Here is an 18,877-nt window from a genome sequence, read left to right on the forward strand (position 1 = left end):
GCATAGAAAGACTTAACTTACTCAGCTTTGTCCTAAAACAACCTCCAGTGAGTGGGATTTCACTGGCGGGCGGGTGTGGGGGGGGATTTTTACTGGAGATTCTATCTTCTGAATGTCTAGGTTTTCCCTTTAGGAGTTTCTACGAAACCACAACTTTGTGTTGTTTTGTTTGAGTTAGGAAGCTGTTCACCAGTCTTCCCCAATTCTCAAGCAGCCCGCTGACATCAGTGAATCTACAGAACACGATAACTGACATTTTATGATTTTTGAGATCCAATATTGTCATCAGAAAGGGAGAAATTCTACTAATAAAGGAAGTTCTTGTAATTAAGAATGCAGACAAAGGGGCTGGAGAGATAGATCAGCAGCTAAGAGCATTGGCTCACTGGCTGCGCTTCCAAAGGACCCAGGTTCAATTCCCAATACCTACATAGTTACTCATAACTACGTTAACTCCAATTCCAGGAGATCTGACGCCCTCTTCTGGCCTCTTCGGGTACCAGGCACACATGTGGTGCAAATACACATATGCAAGCAAAACACTCAAACACATGAAATAAAATAATTTTTAAAAAACAAAACTCAAGCCAGTTGGTAGTGGTGCACACCTTTTATCCCAGGCAAAAGCAGGTGGATCTCTGAGTTTGAGGCCAGCCTGGTCTACAAGGGCTAGTTCCAGGATAGCCAGAGCTACATAAAGAAACGCCCCCGCCCCTGTCTAGAAATAAATAAATAATGATGACAAAGTGAAAGAGCCAGGAGTGTAGCTCAGTTGGTAGAGCTTGCTTAGTATGCATGAAACAAGTCAGCATCATTCTCAACTGCACAGTGAGACTAACCTTGGATACATGAGAACCTCATGTTTTTTAATTTTAAATTTTGAGACATAGCTTTGGCTGTCTTGGAACTCACTGTAGACTAAACTGGCCTCGAACTCACAAATATCTGCCTGCCTCTGCCTCCCAAGTGCTAGGATTAAAGTCCTGCTACATACCTGGCAAGAACATTGTGTGTGTGTGTGTGTATACATATTATGTGTGTGTGTATATATATACACACATATATATATACACTATTATGTATATATGCATATATATACACACATATATGTATGGCAGATGGCATGAAGTGAGCATCTATTATAATTTCTTTTTTAACTTTGAGTTTCCACAACATAGTAACGTTCAGAATTTTCTCTAAGACTTTGCTTTTCCTAAAGAATTGACTTCCTAGAAATGAGGGTGTAGCTCAGCAGTACAGCACATGGGAAGCCCAGAATTCAACTCCAGGAAACCTTCCCACCTGCCCCAACCACCACCACCACCACACACACACACACACACACAAACCCTTAATTCTCCAGATTTTTTCCCCTTATAAGATGGTAATGTCGGGCTGGAGAGATGGCTCAGAGGTTAAGAGCACTGGCTGTTCTTCCAGAGGTCCTGAGTTCAATTCCCAGCAACCATGTGGTGGCTCACAAACATCTGTAATAAGATCTGGTGCCCTCTTATGGCATGCAGACATATATGTAGGCAGAACACTATACATAATAAATAAATAAATCTTTAAAAAAAAAGATGATAATGTCACTAAACCTTCATGCTGAAGGAATGGAATTGGTTTTGATGCAGATTCAGACAGACACACTGGCACACTTGTGATCCTGGCACTTGGGGCACAAGTTGGAGGCTCAAGAATCTAAGGTCATCCTTGGCTGTATAGGGGGTTAATGACCATCCTGGACTATATGAGACTATCTCAAAATGACAGCCCAAAAGAAATGAAGCAACTTAAAGAACCAGGTCCCATAGGGTGGGGTGATGGAGAACTGTAATCGTGATACCGGTGTGTGTGTGTGTGTGTGTGTGTGTGTGTGTGTGTGTGTGTGTGTTCAGGAGTATCACAAGTGGGAGGCTAGCCTGGAATACATAATACTCTTTGAAAAAAAAAAAGAAAGAAAGAAAGGAAAAGAAAGTAAAAAACTAGGTGGGAGATTCCCAGTCTAGTGCTACTTTTAGGGACCAGATGCTGGCTTCCTGCTGCATTGTAACTACTGGGAGAGCAGGCTCCCTGCAAGACAGAGGTGAGTAAATCTATTCTTCACTCTGCTTAGAATAAAGAACTATTTGATCCTGGAGGTCCCTACCAGAGCAGTGGAGGCGGCCCTCTTTAACACCTGGGAAGTTGAGGGGTTAAGGAGGGAGAAACAGCTCCTTTGTTTTGAATTCCTGGAAGCTTTGCAAATACGTTTTTCCCCCCTTTCAGCCTGTGGAAGAAGGCAAGTGACTGATTCTCCCATTCCTTTAACCTCCTTCATCCCCACTGGACGGAGATAATGCTGGTTCCCTAATTACACCGGACTGGCCTGCTAGTCCCGTGTCGGTTCTCATTATGGTAACAGCTGTCAGGGAGGTTTCTCTGACACAAAGCCTGCCTCTCTACACTCTTTCCTCCGGGCTCTTTTCTATCTCCTTTTCCTGTTCTACTTCTCTTGCTTCTGTGTTTGTTTTCTCTCCGCTGCTCATTCCTTTTTCTGGGTGCCTTTGATTTCCTCCTCCTTTGCAGGACCCCATCCTTGCCCTCCCTCTCCACTGTCTTTTGGAAGCTGAGTGAATGTTAACCTGCTAGAATGAGTATGTGTAAATGCAGCTTGCAGACCATGGACTTGACACAAACAAGAGACTCGAGTCCAGGCTGGAGGAATAAATGTATGGGTGAGAAGCACGAGCGAGCGAGCGAGCGAGCGAGCAAGCTGCTTTTCTCGCTTCATTTCTGAGGGCTTACTTCATTTCATAGGCCAAGTGCTCCTTAGGTGAGAAGGTAAATAAGACACAGCAGCACTTCATCAGCCTATTCTAGGAGGGAGAATTATGGAAACAGATTCTTTTATATGGCGATAGGTAAGAAAAATGTCCCGTGGGATCCTAGAGATAAAGAACTCAAATCCAAGGCTAGAAATGGGGCATGCCTATAAAATAACCATTCTTAAACACAGTAACTGATTCAATCCACTCAACAATCTAGATGCCATTTTACATACCTATATATGATCCGTTAAACTCCCCTTGGCATACAGAGGTGTTGCTTTTGGGATGCTCCTGTAAGAACAGCAATCTTCAAGGAGTCCTATGAAGTGACAACCTTTGGCTCTCTGATTCTTCTACCTCTGGCCAAAAACTGAAGAAATACAAGATACAAAGTAGCACCCAGGCCTCTAATGAGTAGTCGGCTCTGGGAGCCGCCATGGCAAAGGGGGAGCCTTAGACCTGCATCGTTCTCCTTCCTTCAGCTCTTAGCATGTGCTTCTCAGAGAATTCTACCAGTCACCCACATTCTTTTTTTCTTCTTAGTGTCAAGCCTCACTGACAAAGACAAGGTTTCTCTGAGTAGCCCTTGTAGACCAGGCTGGCCTCCAACTCAGAGATCCACCTGCCTCTACCTACCTAGGGCTAGGATTAATCCCTCCCACCTCATTCCCCCCCCCCCCACCTCTGGGCTATTGGCATGTTTTTATCGCTCACAAACTCTTGTATCTAGGGTATTAGTTACCATCCCTAGCACTTAACTAATAAACAAGACCTTCTGATTCCCAAATCATTGCACAAGTCCCATCCCCCGTGAGGCCCAGCTTTGACCTCCCTTTACTTCTGCTTGTCTTCTCACGCCTTGCATAACAGTAAACTGATAAACCCTAGTGGGCATTAGGTTTTGGTCAAGTAGTTAGGAGGTGACTAGGCTGACTAGTGGTAGGGGGCTGTAATCTCAGCTCCTGGGCAGTTGGGAAGGAGGGCTGTAAGCTCAAGGCATGCCCAAGGGTTACAGAGTAAGTTCAAAGACTGCCCAAAAACAGAAAAAGGCTGAGGCTACCGCTCAAAATGTGAGAGATGAGGGCATGTGAGGCCCTGGTCAACCCCTAGTGCCACAAAAGGAAAAAATAAAAGTATGAGTGGGACTTAACTACCAAAATTGGTAGGTGCAGCTGAAGTTTTCTCCAATCCTGCCCAGCACCACGGACCCCTGCAACTGCTTATAAAATAATCACTCAGAAGCTTGTATTAATTAAACTGCTCGGCCATTAGCTCAGGCCTACCACTGACTAGCTCTTACACATAAACTCGGCCCATTTCTGTTAATCTATATGTCGCCACGTGTTCCGTGGCTTTACCTGTTGCCTTTACATGCTGCGGCTCCCTGGATGGCAGTCTCCTGACTCAGCCTTCCTGTTCCCAGAATTCTCTTCTCTGCTTGTCCTGCCTATACTTCCTGCCTGACTACTGTCCAATCAGCATTTTACTTATACAGAGCGGTATCCACAGCAGGTGGGTACTGTGAGTGTTGTAGTAAATTGATAGGAAGAATAGAAAAGTCATATATCCCACATAAAAACATGAACTGGAGATGTGCCAACTGTGGAACCAACTCCCACAGCACACGAGGCTGGGTGTGAGGAATTCAATGTCTCTGCTCATAATTGGGCTCACAGTCTGATTTTGCTCTGCTGCCCTGGAGTCTCTGGCTTTGTGCATGCTAAGTACCTGCTCCACCACTGAACTGTAGACAAGGCCTTACATGTTTAATACAGTCTGTTACCTCTTCACCAATGAAAAACAGTAGTTTAACATTTTTAGAACAATATGTTTGTAAATTGCTATATAATTGTATACTACCAAATTAACCCAGTAAACAGTTACACTTTTTTTAAAAAAAAAAAAAAAAAGATTTATTTATTTATTATGTATACAGCATGTATGACTGCAGGCCAGAAAAGGGCACCAGACCTCATTACAGATGGTTGTGAGCCACCATGTGGTTGCTGGGAATTGAACTCTGGATCTGTAGAAGAATAGTCAGTGCTCTTAACCTCTGAGCCATCTCTCCAGCCCCCAACAGTGACACTTTTACCACAATTGACAGCACAACTAAAGCTCAACAGTTCAAATTATAGCCAGATGTGGTGGCATACACTTTTAATCTGCACACTTGGAGGGCAGAGCAGGTGGCTCTCTGTGAATCTGAGGGTTTCAGGCCAGCCAGAGCTACATATCTCAAAACAACAAATTCAAATCGTGTGTGTGTGTGTGTGTGTGTGTGTGTGTGTGTGTGTGTGTGTATGTGTGTGTGTGTGTGTACCAATTATAGCATATAATATATGTCAATAGCAACAACAGATTTTCCAGGAAGTGAGGAAGGTTGCATCCACTTATGGATGGTGAGCCAGCATTCAGGTGCTAGGAACTGAACCTTGGTCCTCTGGAAGAATAGCAAGTACTATAGAGACATCTCTCCAGCTCCTAAGATCTACTGTCTTTAAGATGGAATCCAAATCTCTCATCTTCTACCATACTGCAAGACTCTATCTAGTACTGTGGTTCTTGGACTGGATAGCCCAGTGGTAGAGCAATTTCACAACATGCATAAGGCCAGGGCATGCAGGGAAGTGCTGTCATGCCTCATCTCTATCACCACACACAACATACATTTTACATAAAAATATTTAACTATAATTTATATATTTCACAAGGTCCACATGTTAAGGACCTTAAAAGAGCAGTTATCTCTGAGCTGGGGATACAACTTAGTGGTAGAGTACCACTTAGCATTCCTGAGGCCCAAGGTTCAACCTCCAGCATCATGAACACAAACAAGTGATGTTATAAACAGAAGAAGGTACGTTTGTGAATGATTAACTTCAGCAGTGCTCTCATACTCCAATAAGGGAGATCTTTTGCTTTCGCTCTTGTTTCTGGCTATGTTTGCCAGCCCCAGGGATCTACTGGTTTCCACCTTTCCAACACTGAGATTACAACTACCTAACAACAGGCTGAAGAGATGGTTCAGGGGGCTGGAGAGATGCCTCAGAGGTTCATAGCACTGGCTAGTTCAATTCCCAGCAACCACCTGGTGGCTCACAACCATCTACAACAAGATCTGGTGCCCTCTTCTGGCCTGAAGGGATATATGTAGGCAGAACACTATACATAATAAATAAATAAATAAATAAATAAATAAATAAATAAATAAATAAATGGTGGGGGGAGAGATAGTTCAGTAGCTAAGCACAGGCTTCTCTTTTGGAGGACCCAGGTTCAATTCCCAGGGCCCACATCACAGATCACAACTGTCTGTAACTCCAGTTCACAAAGATGACTCCCTCTTCTGGTCTTCAAGCAAACACTCATACACAAAAGTAAGTCTTTTTCAAAATTAAACTTAAAAAAAGAAAGTCTGCCATTTCACACAGCTCTTCCTTAAATTTCTGTGGGTTCTGGGAATCTCAGAATCTCACACTTGCCCAGCAGGCATTTTACTGAGCTATCTCCACATTTCCTGTACATTTTTAAAATACTGTTTCTCCATGCTGCAAAGATGGCTGTCTATTAAGCTGTTTGTCTTAGAACATGCCTGAAATCCCAGAACTCAGGATATCGTGGCAGGAGGATTGTTAGTTCAAGACTGGGTAGAGCTACATAGTGAAACTCCCTGTCTTTCCACATATATAAAAGGAAAGAAGAAACCAATAATCTTTAATTTAGGGAATCCGGGGGACTTGAGAATTGGCTCAGTGTTGAAGATCACTCGTTCTTGTGAAGGACTTGGGTTCAATCCCCAAGTACCCACACGGAGGCTCACCACCTCAGGTACTAGGTTTGTATCTGGTGCACAGATGACATTCAGGCGAAGCACTCATATGAGTAAGACAAATCTGGGGCGGGGGGGAGGGGGGAGATCAACACCCAATCTGTACCATAAACCAAGGCTGATTTGAGTTTTTGCCAGATCTCTGTGAGTTCGAGGCCAGCCTGGTCTATAAAGCGAGCTACAGGACTGTTACACAGGGAAACCCTGTCTTGAAAAACAAAGAAGAAAAAAGAAAAGAAAAATGAAAAAGAAAAAAGAAAATCGGGGCCTGAAGTGTACAAATCTGTGGTATACTGTGTGCAAGGACCTGGGTGTACAATCAACTAGACTAACAATCTGTGCACCCCATCCCGCCCATCTGTCTCTCAACCAATAACATCCATCCGTCACCCACCCACGCGTGTTCTAGTCCCGCTAATTTAATGTGTGGTCACTCCGGAAGGACTGAAAGAATCAATATGGCCGCTCTGCCAGCAACTGACATGGCAAACACAGCCTCACTGCTCCCGGAAGCACGAGAGAGAACAGCCGTAAGGATTACATCCGCTGTTCCGCCAACACCTAAAGCTTGCGCTCGCGAAACCGGAAGTGGCTTCTCATCTTGGCTCTTTATCCGGCTGGCCGTCAGGCGTCCGCGTGAGAGTTGGATGTCTCGTCGTTCTAGGCTTGGGAGGTGCTAGTTCGCCTCGCCTGATTCGAGCCGGGTCGGTGCTGGGAACTAGGATGTCGGACACGTGGAGCTCTATCCAGGCCCACAAGAAACAGCTGGATTCGCTTCGTGAGCGGCTGCAGCGGAGGCGGAAGCAGGACTCGGGGCACTTGGGTGAGGTGCGGGGTGGCTGGGGCGGGCCGTGGAGGGGCGAGCCACCCCAGGAGAGAAAGACAGCCCGGGCTCCGCGCCCTTTCCGCAGTGACCATTTATTGGACGCCTCGAACGTTGCTAGCCCGCCTTTCCCCTCCGAGTAGCCGAAACCTATGCTCACCTGCAGGAAGCCTATGCCGCCTCCCCTGGGAAGCCTCTCAGTACCCTATTCTGAGGGGCAAGCAAGGCCCTCTTTGTTGTTCTTAGTTGTAGCGATTGCTCAGTCACTGTGTCATCTCTTTAACACTTTGGGCAGGGATTACACCTGTATGCCCCCAGTTTATCAGCCACAACAAGGTCCTCACTAGGTGGTGCTCAATGGGTAGCGAAACGTGTTTACAAACGTAGGGAGAATCCGAAAACACTTGGGTTGGTCTTTAAACATTTTTTTCCCCCTCTCCCTTGTATGACAAACTCGGAAAACTTGGAGGAACTTTAAAAGATTTTGAGTCCTACCCTAACGTTCTTCCCCAGCACAAGGTCAATTATTTAAGGTAAATCAGTAGTTGCAAAGCTCTGCCAGAATACTGAATCCATACCACATGCGTGGCTAGCTTGTGGCAATGCTTGTTAGTATTCTCAACTCCCATCAGCAGATCTTGGTGAAATTAAGTTCATGTGCTCATTTTCTGGACCTGGATGCTCAGGCAAGATTCTTACCATAGTTAGTAAGCATTAATTGCATATCTACACTATTCATGAGTCGTGACAAAAATAAAACATGGTTCTTACCTTAAAGGAGCTTAAAATCTAGGAAGTTAGAAGAAAAGGCCGGGAGAAAGCCTGGCATGGTGGTGCATGCCTTAATCCCAGCATTCGGGAGACAGAGGCAGGAGGATATCTATTAGTTTGAGGACAGCCAGGACGAGTTAGAGAGACCCTGGTCTCAAAAAGCAATAGGAAATAATAAATAAATAAATAGATCCATAGTCAATAGAATGATGAATAAGAATTGGCGTCCTCGGTGGAGTCTTCTTCCTGGAGTTGCCACTTGAATTGGCCTGATTTTTAAATCTTTTTAAAAATTTATTCTGTGTGCATTGGTGTGAAGGTGTCAGATCCCTTGGAATGGGAGTTACAGACAGTTGTGAGCTGCCATGTGGTTCCTGGGAATTGAACCTGGGTCCTCTGTAAGAGCAGCCAGTGCTCTTAACTGCTGAGCCATCTCTCCATCCCTGGCCTTGATTTTTAAATTTTATTAGCCAATACAAAATTTGTCAGATTACACCACTTTTAAAAATAAGGCAGTATGGTAAAAAAAAAAAAAAAGGTGCAAAACATAGGAACCAGGGAATAATTAGAAACCAAGATTTGGAGATTTTTTTTCCCACACCATTCAAACTAACCTCTGTGCCTGGTAAGTTTGGTTTTCTTATTTTTCCCATTTGTGTTTTATGTGTATAGTATATGTGTATTTTGTCTATATGTATGCCTGTGATGTCTGTGTACCATGCATGTGTACCATGCATGTGGTGCCCATGGGGACCAGAAAAGGATTCCCTCCACTCTTCCATTTCCCTGCATCTGGGCTGTGAGCTACCATGTGGGTGGTAGAAATCGAGGCTTGAACCAGGTCCTCTGCAAGTACAGTCAGTGTTCTTAACTGCCGAGCCATTTCTCCCGCTGCTGCTGCTTTTGGTATATCAGGTTTATGTAGGAAACATAATTACATATCTGTCATAGACAGATGACTAAACTGGTTCTTTCTTTCTTTTTTTTCGAGACAGGATTTCTCTGTGTAGCTTTGGCACCTTTCCTAGAACTCACTCTGTAGCCCAGGCTGGCCTCAAACTCACAGAGATGCACCTGCCTCTGCCTCCCGAGTCCTCCTGGGATTAAAGGCGTGCACCTGCACCACCACCACCACCACCACCACCACCACCCGGCTTAAACTGGTTTTTAACCAACTTACCAAAGACTCCAGTTCCTGGACTTAAGTATCTTATTACCTTTTTGAAAACAGTCATTTAGGGGATGTGCATTTGCTGCACAAGCTTGAGGACCAGAGTTCAAACCCCCAGCATGGTCTTGAAACCCCAAACACTATCAGCAGCTGAGACGAGGAAGAGAATAAGGCAGAGAGTTACAGAGGCTGCCACTTGCAACACACACACAAATGCAAAAACATGTATTTATATGGGTGTTTCTGAAAAAAAAAATCTCAATTTATGCAAAAACATACTGAAAAATATAGATCTAGTTGAGTGTGGTAGCATACACCTATAATCTTGAACTTGAAAGACAAGAGGATTTTGAGTTCAGGGTCATCCTCAGGGATATAGCTATCCTGAGTACCTTGTCTCAAAATCAAAAAGGTAGGAGTGGTAGACCACACCTTTAATACCCGAACTCTGGAGACAGAAGCTGGTGGATCTTTGAGTTTGAGGCCACCCTGATCTACATAGCGAGTTCCAGGACAGTCAGAGCTACATAGTAAGACACTGTCTCAAAACAGAAAAAGAATTAAGAGCAGTAACATTTTAATCACAAATATGTAGGCACAACTATCAGATTGCTTGCTTTGAGTAGGTAGATTTGGTGTTTTGTTTGAAGTAATCCTAGTAACAAAAAAGTTTGTTAAATATGGTGTTGCCAGAGGGTGGCCTCGAATGCCTTTGGGAGGCAGAGACAGAGAGATCTATTTGAGTTTGAGGCCAGCCTGATCTACACAGCAAGTTCCAGGACAGTCAGGGCTACACAAAGAAACCTTGTCTTTAAAAACAAAAACATGGGCTCGGAGGATGGAAGGAGGGGGCTCTATGGTTGGTATGTAAAATGAATAGAAAATTTCTTAATAATTAAAAAAAAGAAAACAAAACAAAAAATGTGATATCAGGTATCACTGCATATTTAAGTAAAATACCAGTTTTAACCATATTTGTGGTATGAAAGTTAATATGTTTCCACACAGAATTTGGGGTAGATTATATTAAAAAGGATGTTTCTGAAGGATTAGAAGTTTGAAATCATGGAAAATGCTCAATTATCTAACATTTATTAAATTTGTTTTGAACATGGACAGCTTTCTCAAAGTACTCTCATTAAATTGAAATAGATAAAAACAATTTTTTTAAAAAAAATTAAGGTATAATAATTGCCTAGAGAAGCCTTGGGCCTTTATTAACAAATAAACATTCATAGAAACAGCATTATTTTACACAGTACTTGGCACATAGTTGGTTCTGTTTTGTTTTGATTTATCTTATATTGTATGAGTGTTTCGCATTCATGTAATTATGTGTACCATGTGTGTGCTGGTACCCTTCAAAACCAGAGCAGGCTTTTGATCCCCTGGAACTGGATTTACAAACAGTTGTGAGCACCATGTGGGTTCTGGGAACCAAACCCAGGTCCTCTGTAAAAACAGCAAGTCCTTTTAATCACCGAGCCATCTTTTTAGCCCTGGCCACATAGTTTGAGTATAAATGGAGAAATGGCAAATATGTGACTTAACTTAAAGACGTTTTCAAGTCTATTTGTTAAGGTAGGAATGGCATCACATGCCTATAACCTCAGCAGGAGGATGAAAAGGTTAGCCTGGACTAGGTAGTTAGACCAGCTGTCAGAACAAACAAGGCCAGGTATGGTGGCTCAAGCCTATAATCTCAGCACTGGGGAGGCCAAGGCAACAGAATTTGAGGTCATCCTGGGCTACATAGTAGGTTTAGGACAGTTAGGACTATATAGTAAGACCCTGAAAAAACCAGACATTTATATGACAAAGTAGTAATATACTTTGATTGAAAACTTAGCTATACTAGGTCAGGCATGGTGGTACACACCTTTAGTTCCAGCACTCAGGAGGCAGAGGCAGGTGGATCTCTGTGAGTTCCAGGACAGCTAGAGCCACACAAAAAAACCAAAAACTTATCTATATTTTTATAGTCTCTATCAAAAATCCCACTTTTTTTTTAGGGTAGGGGAGGGGTGTTACTGGGGTTTGTACCTAGGATTTTCACATGCTGAGCAAGGACTCTGCCACTGAGCTATATGCTAGCCCTTATTACTTGTATTTATTTATATATTTAATTGTTTTTTGTTTTGTTTTATCTTTTTGAGACAGGTCTCACAATGTAGCTCTGGATGGCCTGGAACTTGCTCTGTAGACCAAGTTGACCTCAGTCTCAGAGATCGACCTGCCTCTGCCTGAGTACTGGGATTAAAGGCAATGTGCCACTATGCCCAGCTGCCTTTTTGAATTTATATTTTGAGACAGCTTTGCTAAACTGCCTAGGCTTAGGCCATGAACTACTCTGTAGCCCAAATATTCTGTGAACTTGGCGCCTCCTCCCTCAGCCTCCTGGGAAGCTAGGATCACATGCCTGGCTTCCACAAGTTTTTTTTTTTTTTTTGGTTTTTTCGAGACAGGGTTTCTCTGTGTAGCTTTGCACCTTTCCTGGAACTCGCTTTGGAGACCAGGCTGGCCTTGAACTCACAGAGATCCGCCTGCCTCTGCCTCCCGAGTGCTGGGATTAAAGGCGTGCGCCACCACCGCCTGGCGCTTCCACAACTTTTGTAATACCCCCTTTGTCATGCTTTATAAGTCAGGAAAATGTTTAACACTTACGTTTGTTGATGTAGTTTGAATTTCTATTTAAAAACACTTTGTCTCCCTGTTACAGTAGCTTTTAGTTGTTGTGCACATTTGTGTGTTAAAAGTAATTTTTGGTACTTCAAACTTATAACTTGAATAAGAAAACTCAGGATCTGCTCCTAAGTATGACTGTTTTAGTTCACATTTATTAGACGTGTAGGATCCCTGCATTCTAAGAGTCTAGAATTACCAGTGTAGTCCTGCTTCTCTCACACTCTTTTAAGTATGCTACATAGTAATAATTATTACTTACATGTCTTGTATACTTTTAGCTAAAGCCAGTTATTCTGACTCATCAAAGCGCTTCCATGGCCTCCTCATGTGTACAGTTGGTGGGTAAGAACATGCAGTGGAAATATGCTGCAACCCTCATTTACTAACCAGGCCGTCAGCCAAGTATTCCAAGGGCCTAATGTTTTTAAGTGTGAAACACATTCTTGATGGCCATTGCCTTGATTCACTAAAAATTCAAAATCTGACGGGTGGTGGTGGCACACACCTTTAATCCCAACACTCTGAGTTTGAAGCCACACTGGTCTACAAAGTTCCAGAACAGCCAGGGCTCACACAGAGAAACCTTGTCTTGAAAAAAAAATTTCAAAATCCATTCCTGGAAGATATCTGATCCCAGTTTTGATTATTAAAAATATACATTTTTTAATTTTAAATTAAAATATGGGTTGATTGTATCATTAAGAAAAGAAAAGAGTGGCAGAGCCCTATAAATGTACCATGCTGTTTTACTTCTTTTGAGGCAGTGAGGACAGAGAATTAGGAAAAAACTTCCCAACAGAGAAAACATGTGTAGTTCTCAGTAAAATCCAGGATTATTTTGGCAAAACAGCAAATGCTTCTGTATATCTGAAAGGTGATCCAGTACTAATGCTGGTTGGAGAACTTGCTTGAAATGAAAGGTGTGTGTGCTAGGAATGCTGCAGTTTGGCCTTGAGGAATGTCAGGATTACCAGCACTGACTCTCTTCACTTTATTCTTCTCTTTTAGATTTAAGGAATCCAGAAGCAGCACTGTCCCCAACCTTCCGTAGTGATAGCCCAGTGCCAACTGCACCCACCTCTAGTGGCCCTAAGCCCAGCACTACTTCTGTGGTCCCTGAGTTAGCTACAGACCCTGAGCTGGAGAAGAAGTTGCTCCACCACCTCTCAGATCTGGCCTTAACCTTGCCCACTGATGCTGTTTCCATTCGTCTTGCCATCTCTACGGTAATAACAACCTGATAAAATTAGAATTGATCACATATTTGCTGTTGGTCGTGGTAGTGTCTCATGCTCATCTCCCTTCTCTAGCCAGATGCACCTGCTACTCAAGATGGGGTGGAAAGCCTTCTACAGAAATTTGCAGCTCAGGAGTTGATTGAGGTAAAGCGAGGTCTCCTACAAGATGATGCACATCCCACTCTCGTAACTTATGCTGACCACTCCAAGCTCTCTGCCATGATGGGTGCTGTGGCCGACAAGAAAGGCCTTGGAGAAGCAGCAGGGTCTATCACAGGGCAGAAACGGCGTGCAGAACAGGACTCGACTACCGTGGCTGCCTTTGCCAGCTCTTTAGCATCAGGTTTGACCTCTTCAGCATCAGAACCAGCTAAGGAGCCGCCTAAGAAATCAAGGAAACATGCTGCCTCAGATGTTGATCTGGAGATAGAAAGTCTTTTGAACCAACAGTCTACTAAAGAACAACAGAGCAAGAAGGTAGGGGTCATATGGAAATGCTCACTCACATTATGCTCTGAATTACAGTTTTGATGTGTTACCTTTTGACAAGAAGTATTTCTCAGAATTCAGACATGGAGCGGTGGTTTTCAGCTGGAGGTGGTTTTCCTCTGCCTTCACCTCCACCAGTGTCTGGCTACATTGTTGTCACAGCACTGGAGAGTGCTGTTGGCATTGAGTAGATACAGGAGCTAGAAGGTGGGGGCCAAAATTTTGCTAAATATGCTACAATACATAGTAGGACACCTCCTCCACAATAAAACTGTCCAGCCCAAAATATCATATTGTAGGAAGTCCTGATTTATGGAATCTATTTGGAAGAATCCTCAGAAGAGGATTCAGAGAAAAGAGCAATTCAAATAAATATAGGGAGACAGGAATACTAAATGATATTCATATGGACCAGGTTATGGAAATCAATGAAATTATCAATGGTTCTGATTAGAACTACATTGAATTCTCATCTGTTTATGACTTCTAGTTTAGTTTTAAAAAGTTAGTTTGGGGGCTAGAGAGATGGCTCAGAGGTTAAGAGCACTGGCTGCTCTCTCAGAGGTCCTGAGTTCAATTCCCAGCAACCACATGGTGGCTCACAACCATCTGTGATGAGATCTGGTGCCCTCTTCTGGCGTACAGGCATACAACATGCAGGCAGAACACTGCATACATAATAAATAAATCTTTTTTAAAAAAGTTAGTTTGGCTTTCTATGAGGATAACAGTGTTTTCCCTTATAGAATTATTGAATATACTGAGGTAAGCAATAGAATACTAGCATTGTGCCTTTCTTAGTACCATATCAATGCAGATTGGCCTGAGGGAAGCTATACTCCTAGGGAGGCAAGATCAGCTTAATGTTCAGTTGTAGAAACCAGGCTTTTTGTATTTTACTTCTTTTCTAAAGCCATTCTCCTATACTGTTAGCTCATTGATCTCTTCTCGGACATTACTGTGAGGTAGACTTGTGGAGGTGGTTTAAGGGCTAATTGATCTACAAACTCTTAAGACCAAGGCTACTTCTGTCACAGGTCAGTCAGGAGATCCTAGAGCTATTAAATACCACAACAGCCAAGGAACAGTCCATTGTTGAAAAGTTCCGCTCTCGAGGTCGGGCCCAGGTGCAAGAATTTTGTGACTATGGGACCAAGGAAGAGTGCATGAAAGCCAGTGATGCTGACCGTCCTTGTCGCAAGCTGCACTTCAGGTCTCTTGGGAGGGAATGAGGTGGGGAGGGTCTTCCAGAAACAGTAATTCCTTTTCAGCATAGTCCATCTGTCTTTGGTATGGCCATTGTATGAGAAGGAATATAGGTTCACTTGTAAATAAAAGGAAGATTTCTAGTCAGGCATCTATATCTCTGACCAATAACTAAAGTTAAAGTTCTCTAGAAAGGAGGATAGTCTTAGAGAAACTACCTGGGCGTAGGCCAGTGTTTTATTCTGATGATGGGTCTTTCCTATAGTAAGAAAAGAAAGTCTGTATTTTGTTGTTTTTGAGACACAGTTTTTGTAGCTCAGGCTGGCCATGATGAAGATGACCTTTCTGATCTTATGGCTCTACCTACCAGTACTGGTATTATAGGCCTAAGCCACTGCACCCAGATCAAGTCTTTATTCAAGAGAACAAGTTCTTAAGTTTAACAATACAGAAAATTGGGGGAGAATAAGACATCTTGCATTTGAATGTATGATCTGCTTCTGAAGTACCATCTTGATTCTGATCCCCTTTTTTATTTCCCCAGACGAATTATCAATAAGCACACTGATGAGTCTTTAGGTGACTGCTCTTTCCTTAACACATGTTTCCACATGGATACCTGCAAATATGTTCACTATGAAATTGATGCTTGCATGGATTCGGAGGGTCCTAGCAGCAAGGAGCATACGCCAAGCCAGGAGCTTGCTCTTACGCAGAGTGTTGGTGGCGACTCCAGTGCAGATCGACTCTTTCCACCTCAGGTACCTACATGTCTGGAGAGCCTGGGAAAACCCCTTTCAACCTAGAGACTTAAACTGAATGGGGTATCCGTACGTGTAGAAAAATAGGGAATAATTTAGCAATCTGGCTCACTGATGGGAATGGAATGGGATAGAAATACTTGAGTTAGAGGGTTTGGGACCATGAATCTGTAAAGGAAGGAAAGATGACCAAATACTACCTCATGCAGTGGATCTGTTGTGATATCCGCTACCTGGACGTCAGTATCTTGGGCAAATTTGCAGTTGTGATGGCTGACCCACCTTGGGATATTCACATGGAGCTACCATATGGGACCTTAACAGATGATGAGATGCGCAGGCTCAATATACCAGTACTGCAGGATGATGGCTTTCTTTTCCTCTGGGTCACAGGCAGGTAATATAATCCACAGATATGTAGGTATGGGCAAATATAGTACAGAGTGAAAACTGGGTGGGAAATAAAATCCTGGGTTTTCTTAGGCATTCGATTAAATGTGTTACTGATTAAGGATCCCTCCCCTTCCCATGGGGCTGGGTTTTCTCAGGCCTGCGATTAAAAGTGTCATTGATTTAGGATGCCGACCCCCTTCCATGAGACTTAATATTTATAGCACAAATACTTGGGATTCTTGATTTTAGAAAAATAGTCATTAAGATTAGATGCTGTTCCATCTTTTCATTCTTAGATTTATTCGGTTGCCTCAATGGTATTTTCCATGTAAATGTTTCTAAGACATGAGATATTTTGAAGGGAAAAATACGGGCAAATTGTTTTAACTTTTACTTCTTTCTAGGGCCATGGAATTGGGCAGAGAGTGTCTGAACCTCTGGGGGTAAGTAGAAATTGTATTGCAATTGCAATTTTTTTTTTTTTTAAAGATTTGTTATGTATACAATGTTAATTCTGCCTTTATGTATGCCTGTACACCAGAAGAGGGCACCAGATCTCATTTGCAGATGGTTGTGAGCCACCATGTGGTTGCTGGGAATTGAACTCAGGACCTCTGGAAGAGCAGCCAGTGTTCTTAACCTCTGAGCCATCTCTCCGGCCCCCTAGTTTTAGTTGTAAGAGGTGCATGTTCCCTTCTCTGAGTATCCCCATCGTCTGTGCCTCTGTGTCTAACATTGTGTCTCAACCGTGAAGCTGAGGTTGTAGTTCATTCTCTCATGCTCCATAGCTATGAACGGGTGGATGAGATCATCTGGGTGAAGACTAATCAACTACAGCGCATCATCAGGACAGGCCGCACAGGCCACTGGCTGAACCACGGAAAGGAACACTGCTTGGTGAGTAACTTAGGACGAGGAACTGTGTAAAAGTCCAAAAGCTGTGGTTTATAAAGTAACAGTGTTCTTTGTGATGAGCAGGTTGGTGTCAAAGGAAATCCCCAAGGCTTCAACCAGGGTCTGGATTGTGATGTGATTGTAGCTGAGGTATGTGCTCCCCCAGGCATCTAAAGCTTTCATATTTTCAATACAATTTCTCCTGTCAGGTATAGATTCCAACTTTTTATTCATTTGGATAACTTAACAGACAGGGGTAGAATTGCAATCTTGAGAAAAACTTTTTTAAAAAATTTATTTTTACTTCAGGTAAATTATATGCAGGCATTTTGCCTGCATATAATTCTTTGTGAGGGTGTTGGATCCCTTGGAACTGGAGTCACAGATACTTCTGAGCTGCTGTGTGGGTCCTGGGAGTTGAACCGGGGTCCTCTGGAAGAGCAGTCAGTGATCTTAACTGCTGAGCCATCTCTCCAGCCCTGCAATCTTGAATAACTTTAAGTAGCTTGGTTTTTATTTTCTAGGTTCGTTCCACCAGTCATAAACCAGATGAAATATATGGCATGATTGAGAGATTGTCCCCTGGGACCCGCAAGATTGAGTTATTTGGACGACCACACAATGTGCAACCCAACTGGTAACTTTACTAGAGAACAGGGCAAAACTTTATAGCTAAGGACAGAAGTCAATGAGTTGTATATATCCTGGTAGTCTACAGATGGGCTTTAAAGAGCTCAGATGCCAGATGGCTTAAGCTTATGTTTAAATCATTTTACTGGAATCTACGAATTCACTAGAATCCAAAGGGCTGGTCTCAAAGTTATAATAGCCTAAGGATCCTCACCTATTCTGTAGGATATATTAAATCTGCCCCCTAGTGGCTACTAAGCATTTATTTAATTTGTCAATTTTTATGCTTTAACTCCTATGGCTGGCATTTTAATATCAAAAGATTATTCATTGGCAATGACTATGAATGAAATAGGCCTGGCTAACATCAGTTACTAATCCTTAGCTATATAGATCAAGCTGGATCCTGTGACATGAGTCTGAGGCAGAAGGATTATAAGCTTAAGGCTTCCCTAGGCTACATAACGAATTTAATTTAGTGAGAGCTGTATCAAAAGGGAGGGGGCTGTTGACTGATGTAGCTCAGTAGTAGAGCATACATGCAAGACTCCTATATGAAATCCCCAGTACCACCACCACCACCACCAAAGAAATAAAAACTGCCATATACTTTGTTCTGATCTTTTTAAAATCTGACATGGGCTGGGCATAGTGGAGCACACCTTTAGCCCTAGCAGAAGGCAGCAGGCAGATCTGTATGAGTTCAAGGTTAGCCTGGTCTACATAGAGTTTCAGGACAGCCTGAGACCTAAAGAAACAAAACCTTAGCAGTGCAAGCCCTTATAGGACTTTTTGGTTTGTCTCCTTCCCCCTTGTTTTAGGATTACTCTCGGAAACCAACTGGATGGGATACACCTACTAGACCCAGATGTGGTTGCCCGGTTTAAGCAAAGGTATCCAGATGGTATCATCTCTAAACCTAAGAATTTATAGAAGCACTTCCTTATGAAGCTAACCATTCATAGCCATGGCTCTATCGACCACACCTTAAGAGGAGTGTTTATACAGTAGTGCTCCCCACCCCGTATTTAAATAAAAGTTTGTATTGTGGTTAGAATTTCTGAAGTGAAATTCTGACTTTGCCACTCAGCATGTGTTCTTGTGCAACTCTTTTCTCAGTATGAGTCATGGAATGTTGTAAATGTTCAAATTAAATGGACACATGGAATAGCAT

General features: G+C 43.0%; 1 protein-coding gene across 1 annotated transcript; it reads left to right on the forward strand.

Annotated features, from left to right (window-relative positions):
* The first annotated feature begins 7,205 nt into the window (after positions 1–7,205).
* On the forward strand, positions 7,206–18,792 carry Mettl3 (methyltransferase like 3). The gene is made up of 11 exons (XM_028856131.2): positions 7,206–7,465; positions 13,101–13,318; positions 13,403–13,807; positions 14,857–15,032; positions 15,570–15,786; positions 15,996–16,183; positions 16,584–16,622; positions 16,968–17,076; positions 17,158–17,223; positions 17,598–17,710; positions 18,525–18,792. Exons 1-11 carry the CDS (start codon positions 7,366–7,368, stop codon positions 18,634–18,636), a joined length of 1,743 nt encoding a protein of 580 aa, XP_028711964.1. The 5' UTR covers positions 7,206–7,365; the 3' UTR covers positions 18,637–18,792.
* The last annotated feature ends 85 nt before the right edge of the window (positions 18,793–18,877 follow it).

Source organism: Peromyscus leucopus, chromosome 9, assembly GCF_004664715.2.
Source record: "Peromyscus leucopus breed LL Stock chromosome 9, UCI_PerLeu_2.1, whole genome shotgun sequence".
Taxonomy (NCBI): Eukaryota; Metazoa; Chordata; class Mammalia; order Rodentia; family Cricetidae; genus Peromyscus; species Peromyscus leucopus.